Raw genomic sequence first — 22,880 nt, forward strand, 5'->3', positions numbered from 1 at the left:
CTCTTCAACACGGGTGGGAGACGAACAAGGGGACACAGGTGGAAACTTAGTTAGTACCCAGATGAGCCACAGAGACGTTAGAAACATTTTTTTCAATGTCAGAGTAGGTAATAAATGGAATGCACTAGGAAGTGATGTGGTGGAGGCTGACTCCATATACACAGTTTCAAATGTAGATATGATAGAACCCAGTAGGCTCAGGAATCTGTACACCAGTTGACTGACAGTTCAGAGGCGGGACCAAAGAGACAAAGCTTAACCCCTGCAAGCACAATTAGGCGAGTACAATTAGGTGAGCACACGCACACGCGCACACAGTCCCGATATACAAGAAAGGGGATAGACAGGAGGCACTGAACTACAGGCCAGTGTCCCTAACCTGCATACCATGCAAGCTGATGGAGAAGATTGTGCGAAAAAAACTAGTGGAGCATCTGGAGCGAAGGAACTTTGTAACACAGCATCAACATGGGTTCAGGGATGGCAGGTCCTGCCTCACAGGGTTACTTGAATTCTACGACGAGACAACAAAAATAAGGCAAGAAAGAGAAGGGTGGGCAGACTGCATATTTTTGGATTGTCAGAAAGCCTTTGATACAGTACCACACAAGAGGCTAGTGCGAAAGTTGGAGATGCAGGCTGGAGTGAGAGGGAAGGTACTCCGGTGGATAGAGGAGTACCTAAGCAACAGGAGACAACGAGTCTGTGTGAGGGGTGAGGTCTCACATTGGCGAGACGTTACAAGTGGAGTCCCGCAGGGGTCAGTCCTTGGACCTATACTGTTTCTGGTATATGTAAATGATCTCCCAGAGGGTATAGATTCGTTCCTCTCAATGTTTGCCGACGATGCAAAAATTATGAGGAGGATCGAAACAGAGGATGATAGTAGGAGGCTACAAGAGGACCTAGATAGACTGAGTGAATGGTCCAACACATGGCTGTTGAAGTTCAACCCGAGTAAATGCAATGTAATGAAACTAGGCAGTGGAAACAGGAGGCCAGACACAGGATACAGAATAGGAGATGAAGTACTTAATGAAACAGACAGAGAGAAAGATCTAGGAGTTGATATCACACCAAACCTGTCTCCTGAAGCCCACATAAAGAGAATAACGTCTGCGGTATATGCGAGGCTGGCTAACATCAGAACGGCGTTCAGGAACCTGTGTAAGGAATCATTCAGAATCTTGTACACCACTTATGTAAGACCAATCCTGGAGTATGCGGCCCCAGCATGGAGCCCGTACCTTGTCAAGCACAAGACGAAGCTGGAAAAAGTCCAAAGGTATGCTACTAGACTAGTCCCAGAACTAAGAGGCATGAGTTATGAGAAAAGGCTGCGGGAAATGCACCTTACGACACTGGAAGACAGAAGAGTAAGAGGGGACATGATCACAACCTACGAAATCCTCAGGGGAATCGACCGGGTAATCAAGGATGAACTATTCAACACTGGAGGGACGCGAACAAGGGGACACAGGTGGAAACTGAGTACCCAAATGAGCCACAGAGACGTTAAAAAGAACTTTTTCAGTGTCAGAGTAGTTAGTAAATGGAATGCACTAGGAAGTGATGTGGTGGAGGCTGACTCCATACACAGTTTCAAATGTAGATATGATAGAGCCCAGTAGGCTCAGGAATCTGTACACCAGTTGATTGACGGTTGAGAGGCGGGACCAAAGAGCCAAAGCTCAACCCCCGCAAGCACAATTAGGTGAGTACACACACACACACACACACACACACACACACACACACACACACACACACACACACACACACACACAGGGAATAGTTAACCAGGAACCACTGGAAGAGTTTGAGATTACCAGTGAGGAAGTAAGGAAATTGTTACTAGAGTTGGATGTGACAAAGGCTATAGGCAAAAATGGAATCTCCCCTTGGATACTAAAGGAAGGAGCAGAAGCACTGTGCTTACCACTCTCCATAGTGTATAACAAATCACTGACAACAGGGGAACTGCCAGAAATTTGGAAAGCAGCTAATGTAGTCCCGATATATAAAAAAGGGGATAGACAGGAGGCACTGAACTACAGGCCAGTGTCCCTAACCTGCATACCATGCACGCTGATGGAGAAGATTGTGCGAAGAAAGCTAGTGGAACATCTGGAGCGAAGGAACTTTGTAACACAGCATCAACATGGGTTCAGGGATGGCAAGTCCTGCCTCACAGGGTTAATTGAATTCTACGACCAGGCAACAAAAATCAGGCAAGAAAGAGAGGGATGGGCAGACTGCATATTTTTGGATTGCCAGAAAGCCTTTGATACAGTACCACACAAGAGGCTAGTGAAAAAGCAGGAGTGAAAGGGAAGGTACTCTATTGGATAAGGGCAACAAGAAGCAACAGAAGACAACGAGTCACTGCGAGGGGGTGATTGGCGAGACGTTACAAGTGGAGTCCCGCAGGGGTCAGTCCTTGGACCTATACTGTATCTGATATATGTAAATGATCTCCCAGAGGGTATAGACTCGTTTCTCTCAATTTTTGCTGATGACGCAAAAATTATGAGGAGGATTGAAACAGGAGGATAGTTGGAGGTACAAGATGACCTGGACAGATTGAATGAATGGTCCAACAAATGACTGCTCAAGTTCAACCCAAGTAAATGCAAAGTAATGAAACTAAGCGGTGGAAACAGAAGGCCAAACACAGTATACAGAATGGGAGATGAAGTACTTCAGGAAACGGACAGAGAGAGAGATCTAGGGGTTGATATCACAAAAAACCTGTCTCCTGAAGCCCACATAAAAAGAATTACGTCTGCGGCATATGCGAGGCTGGCTAACATCAGAACAGCATTCAGAAATCTGTGTAAGGAATCATTCAGAATCTTGTACACCACATATGTAAGACCAATCCTGGAGTATGCGGCCCCAGCATGGAGCCCGTACCTTGTCAAGCACAAGACGAAGCTGGAAAAAGTTCAGAGGTATGCCACTAAACTAGTCCCGGAGCTAAGAGGCCTGAATTACGAGGAAAGACCGCGAGAGATGCACCTTACGACACTGGAAGACACAAGAGTAAAGGGAGACATGATCACTACCTACAAAATCCTCAGGTGTATTGACAGGGTAGACAAGGATAAACTATTCAACACGGGTGGTACACAAACAAGGGGACACAGGTGGAAACTGAGTACCCAAATGAGCCACAGGGACGTTAGAAAGAACTTTTTCAGTGGCAGAGTAGTTAACAGGTGGAATGTATTAGGCAGTGATGTGGTGGAGGCTGACTCCATACACAGTTTCAAGTGTAGATATGATAGAGCCCAGTAGGCTCAGGAATCTGTACACCAGTTGATTGACGGTTGAGAGGCGAGACCAAAGAGCCAAAGCTCAACCCCCGCAAGCACAACAATTAGCTGAGTACAATTAGGTGAGTACACACACACACACACACACACACACACACACACACACACACTAGGTAAATAGGTACCTGGGAGATAGACAGCTGTTATGGAGCTGCTTCCTGGGGGGGAGGGGGAAATTAGTTACAGTTGATTGACAGTTGAGAGGCGGGCCGAAACAGCAGAGCTCAACCCCCGCAAGAACAATTATGTGAATACAAATAGGTGAAAACACACACACACATATATCTCGTTCCATAAGACTAAACTGGATAAGGTTCAAAGGTTTGCCACCAGACTAGTACCCGAACTGAGGGGTATGAGCTATGAGGAGAGACTTTGGGAATTTAACCTCACGGTGCTGTAAAACAGAAGAGTTAGGGGGGGACATGATCACTACATACAAGATTCTCAAAGGGATTGATAGAGTAGATAAAGATAGACTATTTAACACAAGGGGCAAACACACTAGGGAACACAGTTGGAAATTGAGTGCCCAAATGAGCCATAGGGACATTAGAAATAATTTGTTTAGTGTCAGAGTAGTTGACAAATGGAATGCTTTAAGAAGTGATGTGGTGGAGGCTGACTCCATACACAGTTTCAAGTGTAGATATGACAGAGCCCAATATCATCAGGAACCTGTACATCAGTTGATTGACAATTGAAAGGCGGGTGTGGGAACCGACCTGTGAGATTTATATTTATTTAATTTATATGAATTTATATTTACGTTAATTTATATACTTCGATAGCAATTTGTATAATGATAAGTGGACTGTATTTCTGCAATAATCTCATAATCTCACAAATCGATCCTCTACACATTAGGGGGGGGTTTATATTAATTAAATATATGTGCAGCCAATCAAACTACAGTAATAGACTACATACATTGAAGAGGTTCCTTATCTTATAGTACAGCAGGTTAGTCCACCAGGTATAACTAGGGTGTAGACACCAAATTATCCTCTTTGAGGTAGCTTCCATCACCCAGTAACTGATGCACAAAGCCTTCCTCGTCTTGACCTGTCAAAAGGGCGCTAGCTGTAAAGCCAGATACCTATATATGACAAGCTATATCAGAGAAAATACTGTACATGGAACAATAAAGACCTGGCTTAATTACCTTTAGTTTGAGGCTATGTCGTGCTCTAACCGGGTCACCCTATATAATGACATTAATGGCCAAAAATGAAGATACATGGGTTTCGGAAAGAACACTTAACTTGATTTGTAGACAGCGTGTTGATAATGGTACACTTCTGGTTTCCATAACACTACGTCCAAGTAAATTTAACAGGAGCCGAATTTGCTCCCGTGTGAGCCTCTGGTCTTGTATAAACAATGGCAATGTCTAACACTCCATACTACTGACGCCTGGCCGACATTGTCCACATATGATAGGAGCCAAATTTGCTCCACACGTCTCGGAGGTGACACAACAATGGCTGCCCTCCTTCCCGCCTGACGCCTGGCTTACATTGTCCAGATTTCAGAAAGTGATAGAAGGGTCACATTTACTCTACTTTAATATTGATAATTAAGTTAATTTATATGAGATGTTTTTATGATGGTAAAGTCCAAAGACTAATGTATTTAAGAATAATTCCCACCATAATAGGTGGAGAATATAATAGTATGTGGTGATGATATCCCGTTTTCTATAGACGGTAATTCCACTACAAGTTACGTTTTCTATGGTTAACTTGTTTATACAACACAGCTATTATCTGTATGATATATTAAATGCTGTCGGATTTTCCGACAGCGGGACCAAAGAACAAGAGCTCAACCCCCCCACAAACACAACTAGGTGAGCACACACACACACACACAAATATATTTTCAAGGCGTTGTACGACAAAGAGTGCTGGGAAGACGGGACAACACGAGCATATCTCATCCTGTAACTACACTTAGGTAATTACACACACACACACATCTATATGTTATATATATATATATATATATATATATATATATATATATATATATATATATATATATATATATATATAATATATATATAATATGCAACAATGATCACAAAAACACTGTTCTAAGTATGCGGAAAAACCACATTTGAAAAACAGATAATGATAAACGCGTTTTCGGCTCAGTTCGCCCTCATCAGAGCAAAAAAAAGAATGAAAGATTGATTCTTTTTGCTCTGATGAAGGCGAATTGAACCGAAAACGCGTTTAGCATTCTATATGTTTTATATAGTTTCACATTAAATAATAGTGATTTCAGTTTATAGAGTTTGTGTGTAGATAGTTCGGCTAAGTTTTAGTAACTCTTTCTCTTCCTTTACTACTGTGAACTACCGTGACCCCTATTCCAAGACGCGCCTCTTGATCACCTCAAGAACTGTAGTAGGCATCCGTCAGTCTCAGGAGACTATTGAACTGACACTCACAATTATTACTCTACTACATATATATTAGGTACACCAGATGAACACCTTCATGCAAGATAAAGTGAGTCTAGAGGAGCCTTGAGGGGTTGAGCTCCTTCCTGTCTGGTGGTCTGAGAGTTACTACATTACTACTCTCGTTACTACATAACACGTTTGTTTTGACAGACTAGCCAGCGTGTGTGAAGATGACGCAGACGGCGCTGTGGACGGTGGGTGTGGTGGCCGCCACGCTCATCGCGCTGGCCCAAACTCAGATAGTATTTCCTGATGGTGCTGCTCAAGCCTTTGCCACTGCCGGGGCGGGAGCCGGCGTGGATGTGTCAGCTAGCGCCTATGCCAGTGCTGACAGCGGCAGCATCCAGGACAGCATCCAGAGGAGCATCCAGGGCACCCTAGAGGTGCTGCCCAGACTAGGGATCCCTGCACTGCCAGACATCGTCTTTCCCCGAGAAGTTTTTCAGCCTGAGGTGAGGCTTTATACGATTATTTATTATAATATTTTCCGTCATTGATTATAAATAATGAATAGCTCCCGTCCAACACCTTGGGCTGAACGGTGGAGCGACGGTTTTGCTTCATGCAGGTCGGTGTTCAATCCCCGACCGCCCAAGTGGTTAGGCACCAATCCTTTCCCCTGTCATTGGGGGGTACAAATAACCTAAGCTACTCTATCCCTTTGAGATGTATTTCTTTCTTGTCTCAATAAACATACTTGAACTTGATCCCCCGTCCCATCCCAAATCCTTGTCCTGATCCCTTCCAAGTGCTATATAGTCGTAATGGCTTGGCGCTTTTCCCCCCTGATAATTCTCTCCCTTCCCTCCTGTTCACTGAATAGTATGTACTCACCTAATTGTGCTTATAGTGGTTTGGACTTCGGCTCTTTGGTCCCCCACGGCTTGGTGCCTTCTTTTGATAATTATCTAAGTTTATAGTACAGTACTGTCTTGGCATTTACGGCTTCGGCGGGTAGGCGGTTCCATGAGTTTATAATCCTGTGGGTGAAAAAGCATCTCCTGTTTTCTGTCCTACAATGTGGCTTGTTGAACTTGAAGCTCTTGCCCTTGTTTGTGTTATATCCGACTTTTAAAGAAGTGGACTTGATTAGTATCATCCAGGTTGTTCATTACAATATTGTAAAAGTTGCAATGAGGTGCAGACGATGAGTCACAATAACGGGGTTGAAGATATGATGACCAGACCACACACCAGAAGATGATGAGACGACGACGTTTCGGTCCGTCGTGGACCATTACCTAGTCGTGTGTGAGGACCACTTAATTATTATTATTATTAATTTATTTTGTTGACAGGCATTTTGTGTATATATACATGTTAGGCTTATATCAAGGTCCTACCAACCACGAACTACTGAGCCTCTCCAGGATACAGCCTCATAACAAGCTAACTCCTAGGTACCTATTTATTGTTGGGTGAACAGGTGCATTAGATGATAGGAAACGCGCCCAACCATTTCTGTCCCGCTGGGAATTCCCAACTGTGAGTGGAGAACAAACCTACTTGTACTAGCGGGAAACTTTGATCCTTTATACTTACACTAAACAATAATATTCATCACTTGTCGGTTCCCGAAATAATCATCACAGCTTGGATTAAAATTGTAGACAGCAGTCACAAATTCTATATCCATACAATATAATGTCTGTCTAAGGCTGTAGGCCAGACGCTTCAGGCTAGTCTCATTAAACTTTACAGAATTAATGCTTATTTTAGGTGGGGAGGGGGGGGAATCGGAGCCAAAGGGTGGCATGGGACCCTATGATCTTCCTTCACGAAGTCGGTGGATGTGAAATGTTCTGGCCCGAGCCAGTACACTTTAGCATTTATTTGTAATGTTAGTACATTTAGATATTGGTATGTAAAATGTAATTTAAGATGACAGATTTGCATTTTGGCCGCAACCATTTGATGAGAGATGGGGAGGGTGTGTCTTGGGGGGGGGGGAGGAGATGGGGAGGGTGTGTCTTGGGAGGGGGGGAGGAGATGGGGAGGGTGTGTCTTGGGAGGGGGGGAGGAGATGGGGAGGGTGTGTCTTCGGAGGGGGGGGGGGAGATGGGGAGGGTGTGTGCTGAGGAGAAAGGTAAATCTTTTTTCTAGCTTGGCATAAACATACAGAGACACACCATAGTATTTGTATTAAGTTGATAGTGTTTCAGCAGGTCCCGTGCACTACGTACCTCGGGCAGCAGGGCTCCTGCCGCCGCCTGGTGCAGTGCGCCACCTTCTTCGCCGAGATCGCCCAGCTCTCCCGCTCCCCCTGCGTCATCAGCGACGCCCAGCAGGGCGTCTGCTGCCCCCACACTAAGCAGCCCTCAACAGGTTAGTGCCACACTAAGCAGCCCTCAACAGGTTAGTGCCACACTAAGCAACCCTCAGCAGGTTAGTGCCACACCAAGCAACTATATCGTCTCATGTGCCTCTGTTACGTGATTACAGTACAATATTATCTTACTAGTTTATGGTTGGACAAAGAAGCATTCAAGACAGTTGGGGAACTCGCAGCACGCTTCGCCATTTTCAGTACACCACTGTCGCTGATGGCCACGACGGGGACAGGAACCTTGTGGCTCCATGTTTACTTGTAAATTAAAGTATTAGCTTGCATCCTTAGGATGGAAAAAACACCTTTTTTTCTGTCTAACATTGTGGTTTATTGAGCTTGTAGTTGTTGCTCCTTTTGTGAGTTATATTGGACTTTTTAAAGAAGTGGTCTGTATTATTATCCTCCAACTTGTTAAGTATTTTAATGGTTTCGATGAGATGAGCACAGTCATGTCTGGTTTGTAGTGTTATTGGTCAACCGTTCCTTGTATCAGATTTGACCTCATTCTGGTATGATGTTATGTCGCTCTCACCTCCATCTTTCCCCACGGTACATGCAGCAGCCCATCCTCCTGTTTAGATGGCATCTATTGTGACCTCCGTCAATAGTCACGAATTAATAAATGAATAAATAAATAAATGTTTATTCAGGTAAGGTACATACATACAAGAGGTTTTACAAAAATTGATAGATTTATAGAGCTAGTACATACAATGCCTAAAACCACTATTACGCAAAGCGTTTCGGGCAGGTACTTACTTAGTACTTATTAGTACAATTAGTACTTAGCTTTTAGATAGTATTATACTGACTAATAAGGAATTATTTTAAAATAAATGAAGCTTTAAAACAAGCTTAAATATTTCTAGGCCTAGTATAGCACACATGTACTATATTAGGCCGCAGATATCGTGTATTAGGCCTAGGAGGTGGCCCCGGTGGAGGCGGAGACAAATGGCCAAAATATTTATTTCACCCTGATGCTCCTGTTACCTAGCAGTAAATAGGTACCTGGGAGTTAGTCAGCTGCAACAGGCTGCTTCCTGGGGGGGGGGGTGTAACAAAAAGGAGGCCTGGCCGAGGACCGTTCCGCGAGGACGCTAAGCCCCGAAATCATCTCAAGATAACCTCAAGTAGGCAGGTTAGGTTAGTTTAGTTTGGCCAAGCAACACAAGGGAAAAATTATTATCCCGTTTGTCCAACTCAATAGTGGCGATTTCCACTTTCTAACTGCGTTGTATGTCGGTATATGTACTATTGGTGCTCATCGTTAGTATAAGTACTACCACAACAGGAGGACGGGCTGCATCTCGTTTCCTGCCCGAAACGCGGCTCGAACTAGTTAGTGGCTTTACCAGATTGTAAATTACCACGCTATGTATTCTCACAAACCCAACCCGCCAAACACACACCGAAACTACGACGTTGGTACAACGTTCGAACAAGTTTTAACACTTCCTAACCAGTTATAACAACCAATATAGCAAGTTGTAACAACGTTCTAATACGTCATAAACACGTTAAGCCAAGATGTAACAGCTTTATTACAAGTTGTAACAAGCGGAAAATAGAGACAGTTTCGGTTTGTGTTTCCAGGGAATGTACCTTCTTGTATATATATAAATAAATCTTAACGGCAAGGTTAAGCAACCAGGAGGCCTGGTCGACGACCGGGCCGCGGGGACGCTAAGCCCCGGAAGAACCTCAAGGTAACCTCAAGGTAAGGTCACCGTCCTTGGATACAAGAATACAGCAAGTCCAGAGGGGGCGGGGGGGCACCAGGGCTTTGTACTACTGAATAACCACAATACATTTTCTATACTGTCAGGGGATCTTTGGACTATTTCTGAAGTTTGGTTGACTTTTGTATATTTTACTCCAGCTCTTACTTGTTAAGCTACTTTTAATGGGTGGAGCATAACCCCGAGGCTTTTATGTTGAGCATATACACACAGACGAGGCTTCCACACACACACACACACACACAGACGAGGCTTCCACACACACACACACACACAGACGAGGCTTCCACACACACACACACACAGACGAGGCTTCCACACACACACACACACAGACGAGGCTTCCACACACACACACACACACAGACGAGGCTTCCACACACACACACACACACAGACGAGGCTTCCACACACACACACACACACAGACGAGGCTTACACACACACACACACACAGACGAGGCTTCCACACACACACACACACACAGACGAGGCTTCCACACACACACACACACACACACAGACGAGGCTTACACACACACACACACACACACAGACGAGGCTTCCACACACACACACACACACAGACGAGGCTTCCACACACACACACACAGACGAGGCTTCCACACACACACAGACGAGGCTTCCACACACACACAGACGAGGCTTCCACACACACACACAGACGAGGCTTCCACACACACACACAGACGAGGCTTCCACACACACACACAGACGAGGCTTCCACACACACACACAGACGAGGCTTCCACACACACACACACAGACGAGGCTTCCACACACACACACACAGACGAGGCTTCCACACACACACACACAGACGAGGCTTCCACACACACACACACAGACGAGGCTTCCACACACACACACAGACGAGGCTTCCACACACACACACACAGACGAGGCTTCCACACACACACACACACAGACGAGGCTTCCACACACACACACACACAGACGAGGCTTCCACACACACACACACAGACGAGGCTTCCACACACACACACACACAGACGAGGCTTCCACACACACACACACACACACACACACACACACACACACACACACACATGCGAGGCTGGCTAACATGAGAACAGCGTTCAGGAACCTGTGCAAGGAATCATTCAGAATCTTGTATACCACATATGTAAGACCAATCCTGGAGTATGCGGCCCCAGCATGGAGCCCGTACCTTGTCAAGCACAAGACGAAGCTGGAAAAAGTCCAAAGGTATGCCACTAGACTAGTCCCAGAACTAAGAGGCATGAGTTACGAGGAAAGGCTGCGGGAAATGCACCTTACGACACTGGAAGAGAGAAGAGTAAGGGGAGACATGATCACAACCTACAAAATCCTCAGAGGAATCGACCGGGTAAACAAGGATGAACTATTCAACACTGGTGGGACGCTAACAAGGGGACACAGGTGGAAACTGAGTACCCACATGAGCCACAGAGACGATAGAAGAAACTTTTTCAGTGTCAGAGTAGTTAACGGATGGAATGCATTAGGCAGTGATGTGGTGAAGGCTGACTCCATACACAATTTTAAATGTAGATATGATAGAGCCCAGTAGGCTCAGGAATCTGTACACCAGTTGATTGACAGTTGAGAGGCGGGACCAAAGAGCAAAGACCAAAGAGCTCAATCCCCGCAAGCACAAATAGGTGAGTAGGTGAGTACACACACACACACACACACACATGGGGGCCTCGTAGCCTGGTGGATAGCGCGCAGGACTCGTAATTCTGTGGCGCGGGTTCGATTCCCGCACGAGGCAGAAACAAATGGGAAAAGTTTCTTTCACCCTAAGTGCCCCTGTTACCTAGCAGTAAATAGGTACCTGGGAGTTTGTCAGCTGTCACGGGCTGCTTCCTGGGGTGTGTGTGTGTGTGGTGTGGGGAAAAAAAATAGTAGTTAGTAAACAGTTGATTGACAGTTGAGAGGCGGGCCGAAAGAGCAAAGCTCAACCCCCGCAAAAACACAACTAGTAAACACAACTAGTAAACACACACACACACCGCTGGAAGACAGAAGAGTTGGGAGGGACATGATCACCACATTCAAGATTCTCAAGGGAATTGATAGGGTAGATAAAGACAGGCTATTTAACACAAGGGGCACACGCACAAGGGGACACAGGTGGAAACTGAGCACCCAAATGAGCCACAGAGATATTAGAAAGAACTTTTTTAGTGTCAGAGTGGTTGACAAATGGAATGCATTAGGAAGTGATGTGGTGGAGGCTGACTCCATACACAGTTTCAAGTGTAGATATGATAGAGCCCAATAGGCTCAGGAACCTGTACACCTGTTGATTGACGGTTGAGAGGCGGGACCAAAGAGCCAGAGCTCAACCCCCGCAAGCACAACTAGGTGAGTATACACACACACACACACACACACACACACACACACACACACACACACACACACACTCAGACGAAGCTGAACACACACACACACACACACACACACACACACACACACACACAGACGAGAGATCCCTCCCCTGAACAGCAGCAAAAGTTTACACATAGAACATTAACATTATACTAATGTTACTTGGCGCCGGGCAGATGTGGGAGGACTGATTAGCAAGCAGGATCCCGTGACGGCCGTGATGCCTGATCTCAAACCGCAGCAAATCCACGAAGCCTGTGAGTGGGGCATCAAGGAGCTTCACAAAAAGGAGGTCTTCGAGGAAGAACTGGTGAGTGACGTAACATTGCTCAAAAGTAGATATATACGCACCAGTCACTACTCTTTTATCGTGTATGTGTGGTTGTTGTACAATGCGAAAAACCCACATGTGGAAACACACTCCCCCAGCCCTCCCTAGCAATTTCAGCTTGGTCCCCCAGCCTAGGCAAGGTTCCCCCCGCCCTGGGCAAGGTTCCCCCCGCCCTGGGCAAGGTTCCCCCCGCCCTGGGCAAGGTTCCCCCCGCCCTGGGCAAGGTTCCCCCCGCCCTGGGCAAGGTTCCCCCCGCCCTGGGCAAGGTTCCCCCCGCCCTGGGCAAGGTTCCCCCCGCCCTGGGCAAGGTTCCCCCCGCCCTGGGCAAGGTTCCCCCCGCCCTGGGCAAGGTTCCCCCCGCCCTGGGCAAGGTTCCCCCCGCCCTGGGCAAGGTTCCCGCCGCCCTGGGCAAGGTTCCCCCCGCCCTGGGCAAGGTTCCCCCCGCCCTGGGCAAGGTTCCCCCCGCCCTGGGCAAGGTTCCCCCCGCCCTGGGCAAGGTTCCCCCCGCCCTGGGCAAGGTTCCCCCCGCCCTGGGCAAGGTTCCCCCCGCCCTGGGCAAAGTTCCCCCCGCCCTGGGCAAGGTTCCCCCGCCCTGGGCAAGGTTCCCCCGCCCTGGGCAAGGTTCCCCCCGCCCTGGGCAAGGTTCCCCCCGCCCTGGGCAAGGTTCCCCCCGCCCTGGCCAAGGTTCCCCCGCCCTGGCCAAGGTTCCCCCCGCCCTGGGCAAGGTTCCCCCCGCCCTGGGCAAGGTTCCCCCCGCCCTGGGCAAGGTTCCCCCCGCCCTGGGCAAGGTTCCCCCCGCCCTGGGCAAGGTTCCCCCCGCCCTGGGCAAGGTTCCCCCCGCCCTGGGCAAGGTTCCCCCCGCCCTGGGCAAGGTTCCCCCCGCCCTGGGCAAGATAGTTGACTAGATGCCAATATTTATAGCCATTTACCCTTGCTCACGCAGCAATAATTGAGGACCCTAGTTGTAAATCAACCTACGGATCGTGGTAGAGAGAAACTAGTATAAGGCTTATTTTTAACTCTAGAAAAAGAAAGATGTAAGCCTGCTACCAGGAGTCACTATTATCCTACTATTAATATACCAACCTATGTTAAAAAAGAAGATTAATTCACCTGATTTTAAAAAGTTTGTATAAAGACAAGAATTGTATTGTTTGAGAGCAGTTGAAGAACAACATCGTAGCGAAGGAAGGGACTCCAGTGTACGCCCACGCCCAACTCTTCCAGACCACAGATAAAATCGTCCAGAAAGCCAAAGATGCCTTCAAGAGCGTGGCCGCCTCCATCATGTTGGTCGAGCAGTAAGTATAAGGGTACTCGGCCAGTTGGCGGCCAAGCAGGCTGTCTCGGCCAGCTGGCGGCCAAGCAGGCTGTCTCGGCCAGCTGGCGGCCAAGCGCGCTGTCTCGGCCAGCTGGCGGCCAAGCAGGCTGTTTCGGCCAGCTGGCGGCCAAGCAGGCTGTCTCGGCCAGCTGGCGGCCAAGCAGGCTGTCTCGGCCAGCTGGCGGCCAAGCAGGCTGTCTCGGCCAGCTGGCGGCCAAGCAGGCTGTCTCGGCCAGCTGGCGGCCAAGCGCGCTGTCTCGGCCAGCTGGCGGCCAAGCAGGCTGTTTCGGCCAGCTGGCGGCCAAGCAGGCTGTCTCGGCCAGCTGGCGGCCAAGCAGGCTGTCTCGGCCAGCTGGCGGCCAAGCAGGCTGTCTCGGCCAGCTGGCGGCCAAGCAGGCTGTCTCGGCCAGCTGGCGGCCAAGCAGGCTGTCTCGGCCAGCTGGCGGCCAAGCGCGCTGTCGAAGAACTGTGTTTGCACCCTTGATTGATAATGTTTTGGACACAGTGTACAATATTCCTACAATAACATACAGTGTAAAACTAGTAATTGCCTAGATTTGGATGTATACAGAACGCATGTTACAAATAAATTCGGTACCTTAACTCTTAGCTGAGCGTGTTTTACCTCTCCCGTAGCTTCAAGCTGACAAAAGAACAGGGTGGGTTCGGTCTGCCACAGTTCGGCCTTCAGAACACGATTATTGCCAACACGTGTCCCAAAGAGCCACCGTGTCCGGTAACCAAGTACCGGACCATTAACGGAACATGCAACAACAGGCGGAACAAGAACTGGGGCAGCGCCGGGGTCGCCTTTCAGCGCATCCTGCCTCCAGATTACCACGATGGTGCGTACTCATTAATTGATTGGCTTAATGACACATAAAACAAATTACTGCTTGTTATAAACATACAGATGCTTTTCATTGAATGTTTGCACCATTAGGAATATATAATATTTATAGAATATGTTGTTTTGTGGCATTCTTCGGGGTGAGTGATCTGGCCACTCACGCTGTCTGCTCCTCAGGTGTAAACTCCGCCCGCCAGCAGGCCAAGTCCGGGGCCCCTCTGCCCTCCCCCAGGTCCATCTCTTCTAGGGTGATCATTGACCGCGACAATCTCTACGACAACTTCACCATCCTCATCATGCAGTGGGGCCAGTTTCTCGACCACGATATTACCCACACACCCATCACCAAGGGTAAGTCCATCCCTGTGGTTAAAAATTATACCTTAACTTTGTCTCTGCCGGACGTTTGGGCGCCCAGAGGTGGACCTCTTCGCGTCGGCCCGGTCGAGGCGTCTTCCGGTATATTTGGCGCCCTTCCCCGACTGTGAGGCCGTCGGAGAAGAACGTTTACTTCCCCGACTGTGAGGCCGTCGGAGAAAAGCGTTTACTTCCCCGACTGTGAGGCCGTCGGAGAAGAGCGTTTACTTCCCCGACTGTGAGGCCGTCGGAGAAGAGCGTTTACTTCCCCGACTGTGAGGCCGTCGGAGAAGAGCGCTTACTTCCCCGGCTGTGAGGCCGTCGGAGAAGAGCGTTTACTTCCCCGACTGTGAGGCCGTCGGAGAAGAGCGTTTACTTCCCCGACTGTGAGGCCGTCGGAGAAGAGCGTTTACTTCCCCGACTGTGAGGCCGTCGGAGAAGAGCGCTTACTTCCCCGGCTGTGAGGCCGTCGGAGAAGAGCGTTTACTTCCCCGACTGTGAGGCCGTCGGAGAAGAGCGTTTACTTCCCCGACTGTGAGGCCGTCGGAGAAGAGCGTTTACTTCCCCGGCTGTGAGGCCGTCGGAGAAGAGCGTTTACTTCCCCGACTGTGAGGCCGTCGGAGAAGAGCGTTTACTTCCCCGGCTGTGAGGCCGTCGGAGAAGAGCGTTTACTTCCCCGACTGTGAGGCCGTCGGAGAAGAGCGTTTACTTCCCCGACTGTGAGGCCGTCGGAGAAGAGCGTTTACTTCCCCGACTGTGAGGCCGTCGGAGAAGAGCGTTTACTTCCCCGACTGCGAGGCCGTCGGAGAAGAGCGTTTACTTCCCCGACTGCGAGGCCGTCGGAGAAGAGCGTTTACTTCCCCGACTGCGAGGCCGTCGGAGAAGAGCGTTTACTTCCCCGACTGCGAGGCCGTCGGAGAAGAGCGTTTACTTCCCCGACTGTGAGGCCGTCGGAGAAGGGTGTTTAGGGGAAGGGCGTCGGGGGAAGGGTTTAGCCAATGGCTAAACCTCAGTGATATGATCACGTCCGACAAAAAGCACATATCAAAGCCAAGTTTATACTCTCATTATTTTATCTTCTTGTGAGGAAGGCACTCCATTGGTCACAATTTGAGTGGCAGATGTGAGTTATGTAGGTTAAAGTTTGTGGGAAAATCTGACTCGGAATATTAATAGAAATAATCATTACATTCGATAGCTGTGAACGATCACCACTTTTTGTGAAAAATTGGAAAACTAAATAAAGCAAGTGTATTGATATTAAATCCACGAACTAGTGCATATGGATGTTCATAATTAATTATGTAGTAAATGCATTAAGAAGACTGTATATTATAATCAATTTATGAGTCAAATTCACTCACAAAATAGAGGGTACAGGCACTAGTAGTAGTAGGCATCCATCAGTCTCAGGAGACTATGGAGTTGCTCTCTGGTGTCGGCCTGGTATGGAGTGGCCTCTCCAGGGCGCAAAGCCAGGGTAGGTTGATTCGGGGGGGAGCTGTTACCCAGGCAGCAGGTCCCCCCCTCTCCACGGTGCTGAAAGTCTCCAATGGAAAGGCATACGCCAATACGATTGGTTCTAGTAATTATTAAATCACTAGTAATTACTAAATCACTAGAACTAATAATCTGATGTTGATTCATCAGAATAAATTATGAATATGAAATTATATTGTTGTGTCACGAAATAAATAGTCGTAAATTCACGTCACTACGCCATAGCAATATATGAAATAATTTATGACAAATATAAAGGGTGTTAATGTGGTCTTAATGGAAGATCATTAATGTAACTAATAGTATTGTACTTGATAACAAGAGATAACAGCTTAGCTGTAAAATATCAGAGATAGAAGCGCGCTCCAAAGCCGACGCGTCACTAGGCTTGCTTCGCCATGCGGTCTGGAGTCACGTGGAAGAAGGGCTTATCTTCTCTTGCGTCGCTCCGATAAAGGCTGAAATCATAATCGATTTGTAAAACACTGCCTATCTAGTGATTAATTTGCATCTGTCTAATTATATGGAGGGGTAACGTAACAGCAGCGTAACAACAAGCAAGCAAGCACATAAAGTTGTTAAAAAGAGCTCTCTACACCCAAAATTATGTTCGAGCACCAATCTGATGCTTGTCGAAACGATCGTATGATCGTTGTAGGAGTTACTGGGGTACCCAGACGCTCGCTGATGCTTGAACGTCCTCTGAATGGTCCGCCAAATTGTGTGTTCCGTGCTACCTTGACAGGTAAGATGGCCGCCTCTCGATGGAATCTCGTGTGAGAATGTCGGTGTCGGCTCTTCTCTCCTCGATTGATTGATTGATGAAGATTAAGCCACCCAAAAGGTGGCACAGGCATGAATAGCCCGTAAGTGGTGGCACTTTTGAGCCATTACCAGTATTAAGAGCTTGATACTGGAGATCTGTGGAGTTGCGACTGCACGCTGCGCGACGGGAGATGTCTCCCGGGTCCTCTCCTCCCTCTAAACAGAATTCACATTGACGAGAAATGGAGGGAGAATTTTGTTCCTCCATACTGACTCTGGGATATCATAATATAATTATTAATTTATGATCTTCACTAATAACGCGAATTGAGATGATCACTGGTTTATGGAATATCAGTCAATAATTCTTAATAAGAACACTGATACGTGATGAGAATAGAAGTTAATTCTCTGGAATATAGCAGTTACTCTTTCCTTTGCTAACTCGCTGGACGCAACCACGCCATGAAGTAAGAAATATTTGGGAAAAATATGGCGCAATAGGAAAGGAATTAATTTGATTATTCTACAAGTTAATAATATTATTAATTACTAATGTTAGTACAAGGATGATGTATTAAAATACAAAATGATGAATAAGTGTCGGATATTTTCCAATAAAGTTTAAGGTGTTAGGCGGCCTGTAACCATTTTGTGGGCGAGTTCCACAAAGGTTAAGTATCACAAAATGGGTTTTAAGTAACGACTAGAAAACTTTCAAGTCATACATCAACAAACCATCATTGTCTCAAGAAATACGCTTATTCACACTCTTCACCATTTAAAAACATTTTTCAATCTGTCACAATGGAGAATTTGTGTAATGTTAAGCTGGTGTGCGGGCGTCTCTCTGACGTAAGAGTTGGTTGTGCTGTTGACAGGTAAAGACAAGGCGGACATCACCTGCTGTTCCAAGGGCCAGCTACGCCAACTCCACGAACTCCATCCAGACTGTATGCCCATCATCATCCCCGAGGACGATGCTTTCTTTAACCAGTAAGTGCTGTGAGGCTGTGGCCTTGCTGCTGTGAGGCTGTGGCCTTGCTGCTGTGAGGTTGTGATCTTGCTGCTGTGAGGCTGTGGTCTTGGTGCTGTGAGGCTGTAGTCTTGGTGTTGTGAGGCTGTGGACTTGTAATAATTAGTTGAGCATGCATACATAATGGCCAGTGTACCTTAGACTTGTATCTGATCATCTGTATAAATAAAATATTATTTGAATAATTTTTTATGGTTTACCTTGAGTGTGTATTATCAGCATGTGCGTATATACCTGCAGGTTCGGTCAGCGTTGTATGGAGTTCGTGAGATCGATGCCGGCCGTCCGCCCCAAGTGTAACTTGGGTCCTCGGGAGCAGATGAACCAGATCACCTCTTTCATCGACGCTAGGTGCGCTACCTTCTTCTTTGTCTGGTATACTGTGTGGTTGAAATTGAAATTGAAATAAGTTTATTGAGGTAAACTACATACAAAGGGATGGGGTAATGATACAGTGATAATTGTTTGCCTTATGTAGTCATTTTGACTTAGTGATTGTGTTGATAACCTGTATCACAATGGTCTACGTCGACGGCTCACAACCTAGGCTCCCCGGTTCAATCCTATGGCTGGACAGTGAAAGTTGGGCACGCTTCCTTTCACCTAATACTTCTGTTCACCTATAAGTGAATGGGTCCCCCATGGGATATGGGCACTTGTTTTGGGTTGTCTCCTGGGGAAGGTTGTTAGTTGACCTCTTGGTAGTAGAGGGGGTGACCTCGATAACCTTAAGTGCAGGCTTCCTGTCCCCCCCCCCCCAGACAACGGGGACTCATGTGTTCAATGCAAACATTGCAAATTAATTTACACTGCAACAAACTGTTTAAAGCCCAATTAAGGTGTTTGTGTGCACCACCGCAAGCCCTCCATAAATAATGTATGTCATTAGCTCTGGTGGAAAACGTCATTGTAATTTATATTATTAGTGTATACTCAGTATTACAGTGAATTATATCATTTATAATAGTAATAATAATAATAATAATGTTTATTCAGGTAAAAGTACATACAAACGAAATGAGTTACAAACAGCATGTTGGATTTCTACATAGAGCTAGTCTGTACTGTGTCTAAAGCCACTAATATGCACAGTGTTTTGGGCAATATGATGAGCTGTTACAAATGTTGACTGTTCAGTTAAAGGCAGTTATTGTTGTTCATCTTTGTTCTTTAAAGGATTGTTGTCACTCAGTCACAAGCCAGTCCTACTTTGTCCCCATGGCAGGCTCTTTCTTTGTTGCTAGGGAACATGTCTATACTATATTCACCTGAATATACCCGAGGGCCATCACCTTCAGTAGCATTGACGGGGGACAGGAAGTCAGCGGCTTGTTATAAGCCCCCCCCCCCCAATTGCTCAGGTTTTTTCCTGAAGAATTTTAAATGGAAAGTAATGTCTTATCATTAACGGCTTCGCCGGTAGATGAGTCTGTGAACAAATCCACAAGGGCCATGACGACGATTCGAACCTGCGTCCAAGAGCATCTGCCTTAAGACGCTGCCTTAATCGACTGAGCTACGACATGGTCAAAAGAGTTGAAACCGAAGTTCTACTGAACTTGATCCTGCAGTCTCTCCGAGGTACAAACCTTACTTGTGTAATGAAGTAAGGGCGAAGAGGGAGAACGGCCTATTGACATAGCTCGAGTGCATGGGGGGAGTTGTGTAAAACCCTGGTTTGTCTCTCGGAGAGACTGCAGGATCCAGTAAGTTCAGTAGAACTTCGGTTTCAACTCTTTTGACCATGTCGTAGCTCAGTCGATTAAGGCAGCATCTGGGATGCTCTTGAACGCAGGTTCGAATCCTCATCACGGCCCTTGTGTATTTGTTCATTTGATACATCACGTTATTGTGATTTGTGTGTGTAATGAGTCTGTGAGTCTTATTACACTATGAGTGAAAAACATCAGTTTTTCTGCCCTACATTGGTGGCTGGTTGAGCTGGAAGCTGTTGCCCCTTCCTTGCCTTACATTGCACCTTCTTAAAGAAATGGACACGATTAATATAAATTGTTATCCACACTTTCGTGGAATTAAACATTCCTTATTAAAACTACTCAATAGCTCGGTCAATAGAGCTTCGGCTCCACACACACGTGGGGTCCACTGTTCGAGTCTCCTAGAACCCAGGTGAATGGCATGGATTAATATCTTCCAGTTTGTTCGTCATTTTAAAGGTGACAGAATTTCTCTAAGTATCAAAGGGTAAAGTCATAAGAGAGAAGCATGCGTGTGTAGAGGTGCTGGTGACCTGTGTTGCACCAACGTGTACGTGTCCAGTCTTGTTGCGCCAACGTGTACGTGTCCAGTCTTGTTGCGCCAACGTGTACGTGTATGTTGCAGCAACGTGTACGGGTCCAGTCTTGAGGAACTGAGGGAGCTGAGGAGCTTCAGTGACGGCCTGATGAAGGTGGGGACGCCGGGCCACCCGCTCCTCCCGCCCCACCCCTCCGAGTGCAAGGACACCACCGGCAATATGTTCTGCTTCAGAGCTGGTCAGTTCTCAACTGTATTTACTGTCCTCTTTCTCTCTTGCTATTTCTTCTTTCTAGAAAGCATAGTGACGTCTTGTCCATACCGGGTAACATAATGGACATGGGATCGCTGGATTGTTTCAAGCGTAGGTTAGACGTGTGTGTGAATGAGGTTGGATGGATTTACACAGGAGCTGCCTCACATGGGCCAATAGGCCTTCTCCAGTTTCCTTAATTCTTATGCATTTTTGTTTGAATGACAAATAAGTCTTATAAACACATCAATTATAAAATCCTTCCCTATTTGCACTTTTTTTAAGCAAAGATTATAGCTCATTAAGAATGTTCCTGATATTCATAAATAAACCTTAATGCAGCTTGTCTGGCCCTGAAGCGACGGTCTCGTTTCATGCAGGTCGGCGTTCAATCCCTAACCGTCCAAGTGGTTGAGCACCATTTCTTCCCCCCCCCCCCCCAGTCCCTTCCCAAATCTTTATCCTGACCGCTTCCCATTTTTTTTTTTTTTTTTTTTTTTTTTTTTTTTTTTTTTTTAAGATTAAGCCACCCAAGAGGTGGCACGGGCATGAATAGCCCGTAAGTGGTACAATTTTTTTTTCTCAGTATTCTGAGGTTGCATTTAACCATCAAGCTGTTATCGCGGGGGAGGATACTGCTTCACAGTCTTTATGAGGGTGTCCAGCTGCTGGACACCTTTGTTGACCAGGAGAGTGGCTGTGTTGATGGCTTCAGGGTGGCCACTGCATGATTCAGGAACTCTTAAAGTTCTTCTAAGGTCATTGGTTGCTTCACATTCCAGAAGATAGTGAAGTAATGGCTTTTCTGTGACAGTTTGGGAGAAGATGCACTCTCTCTGTCGGGGTTCACCAATCTCCCAGTTGCATCTGTAACCTAGACGTAGTCTATATAGCCTAACTGCTATTTCCCTGTGGATTCCTTTTGGGATATTTAACCTTTCTAATTTGGTTGCCTGAAGATACCATGTTGCAGAGGGCGAACCTTCAGCTATTCTCTGGTGCTTTGTTGAGAGGTGAGAGTTTTTTGGTGATGATGTTTTTTATGTTCTCTAGGCTGGGTTGAATTGTTTTATGTATCACTGGATGACCAGTTGCCAATTTAGCAATTTCATCAGCTTTTTCATTTAATGGGATTCCAATATGGGATGGGATCCAGTTTAAAGTTATGTTGAGTCCTCTGCCTTTAGCGACTGCTCCAAGATACAAAATGGTGGTAATTATTTCCACATTATCTTTCCACTGTTTTTGTCCTAGTATTTGAAGTGCAGCTTTTGAGTCTGTGTGTGATTGCACTTTGAGTGTTTTGTGCAATCACATACGCAAATGCCTGTTGTATGGCAAACAGCTCAGTTTGGGTTGATGATACTAGTCCTCCCAGTCTCCAATATTCCTGTACGCTGGTCGTGCAAAGAGCAGCGCCAGCACTCTCATATTCTGTGTCCACCGATCCGTCTGTGAAGATGTGGGTGGCTCCTGCTACTGCTATGCTATACATTTGCTCTTCTATTATGCGCCTTAGGATTGTCGGATCATAGGCAGCCTTTTTCATTGGGAGACTTTCTAATACTATTTTGAAAGTAGGCTCTTCCCACGGCGCGGAAGGAGTGTAATTTGGGTGTGGATGATCACCCTCTCTATCAAGAATCATGTTTTTTAAATGTAGTCTGTTTAGGACTTTTCCCGCTCTTGCAACCCAAGAGTTTCCATTGTTTTGGCCTAGTCCAACCACCAAGGCCTGCCGTACTGGGATTGGATCAGAAGAAATAATTATCTTACTGATAATTGTAGCTGTCCTTTGTGATATTCTTTCTTGTAGAGAGGGCAAACCCGTCTCCAGTCTAAGAGTTTCAAGCCTGGTCCACATGGCGGCTCCCAGTACACCGCTTCCCAGATTGATTGATTGAT

The 22,880-nt window shown here is 46.7% G+C and overlaps 1 protein-coding gene across 2 annotated transcripts in view; it reads left to right on the forward strand.

Annotated features, from left to right (window-relative positions):
• Positions 1-22,880, forward strand: part of LOC138363000 (salivary peroxidase/catechol oxidase-like) — a 64,573-nt gene that overhangs the window by 22,544 nt on the left and 19,149 nt on the right. The window contains exons 2-10 of one of the 2 annotated variants that reach the window (XM_069321665.1): positions 5,962-6,263; positions 7,974-8,136; positions 12,483-12,616; positions 13,802-13,938; positions 14,595-14,803; positions 14,986-15,159; positions 18,312-18,426; positions 18,707-18,817; positions 20,810-20,961. In XM_069321665.1, the coding sequence (XP_069177766.1) occupies positions 5,982-6,263; positions 7,974-8,136; positions 12,483-12,616; positions 13,802-13,938; positions 14,595-14,803; positions 14,986-15,159; positions 18,312-18,426; positions 18,707-18,817; positions 20,810-20,961 (1,477 nt within the window). In that variant the 5' untranslated portion in view covers positions 5,962-5,981. The remainder of the gene's footprint in view (positions 1-5,961; positions 6,264-7,973; positions 8,137-12,482; positions 12,617-13,801; positions 13,939-14,594; positions 14,804-14,985; positions 15,160-18,311; positions 18,427-18,706; positions 18,818-20,809; positions 20,962-22,880) is intronic. The other variant, XM_069321666.1, reaches the window with a different exon arrangement.

The sequence above is a fragment of the Procambarus clarkii genome, chromosome 10, assembly GCF_040958095.1.
Source record: "Procambarus clarkii isolate CNS0578487 chromosome 10, FALCON_Pclarkii_2.0, whole genome shotgun sequence".
NCBI lineage: Eukaryota > Metazoa > Arthropoda > Malacostraca > Decapoda > Cambaridae > Procambarus > Procambarus clarkii.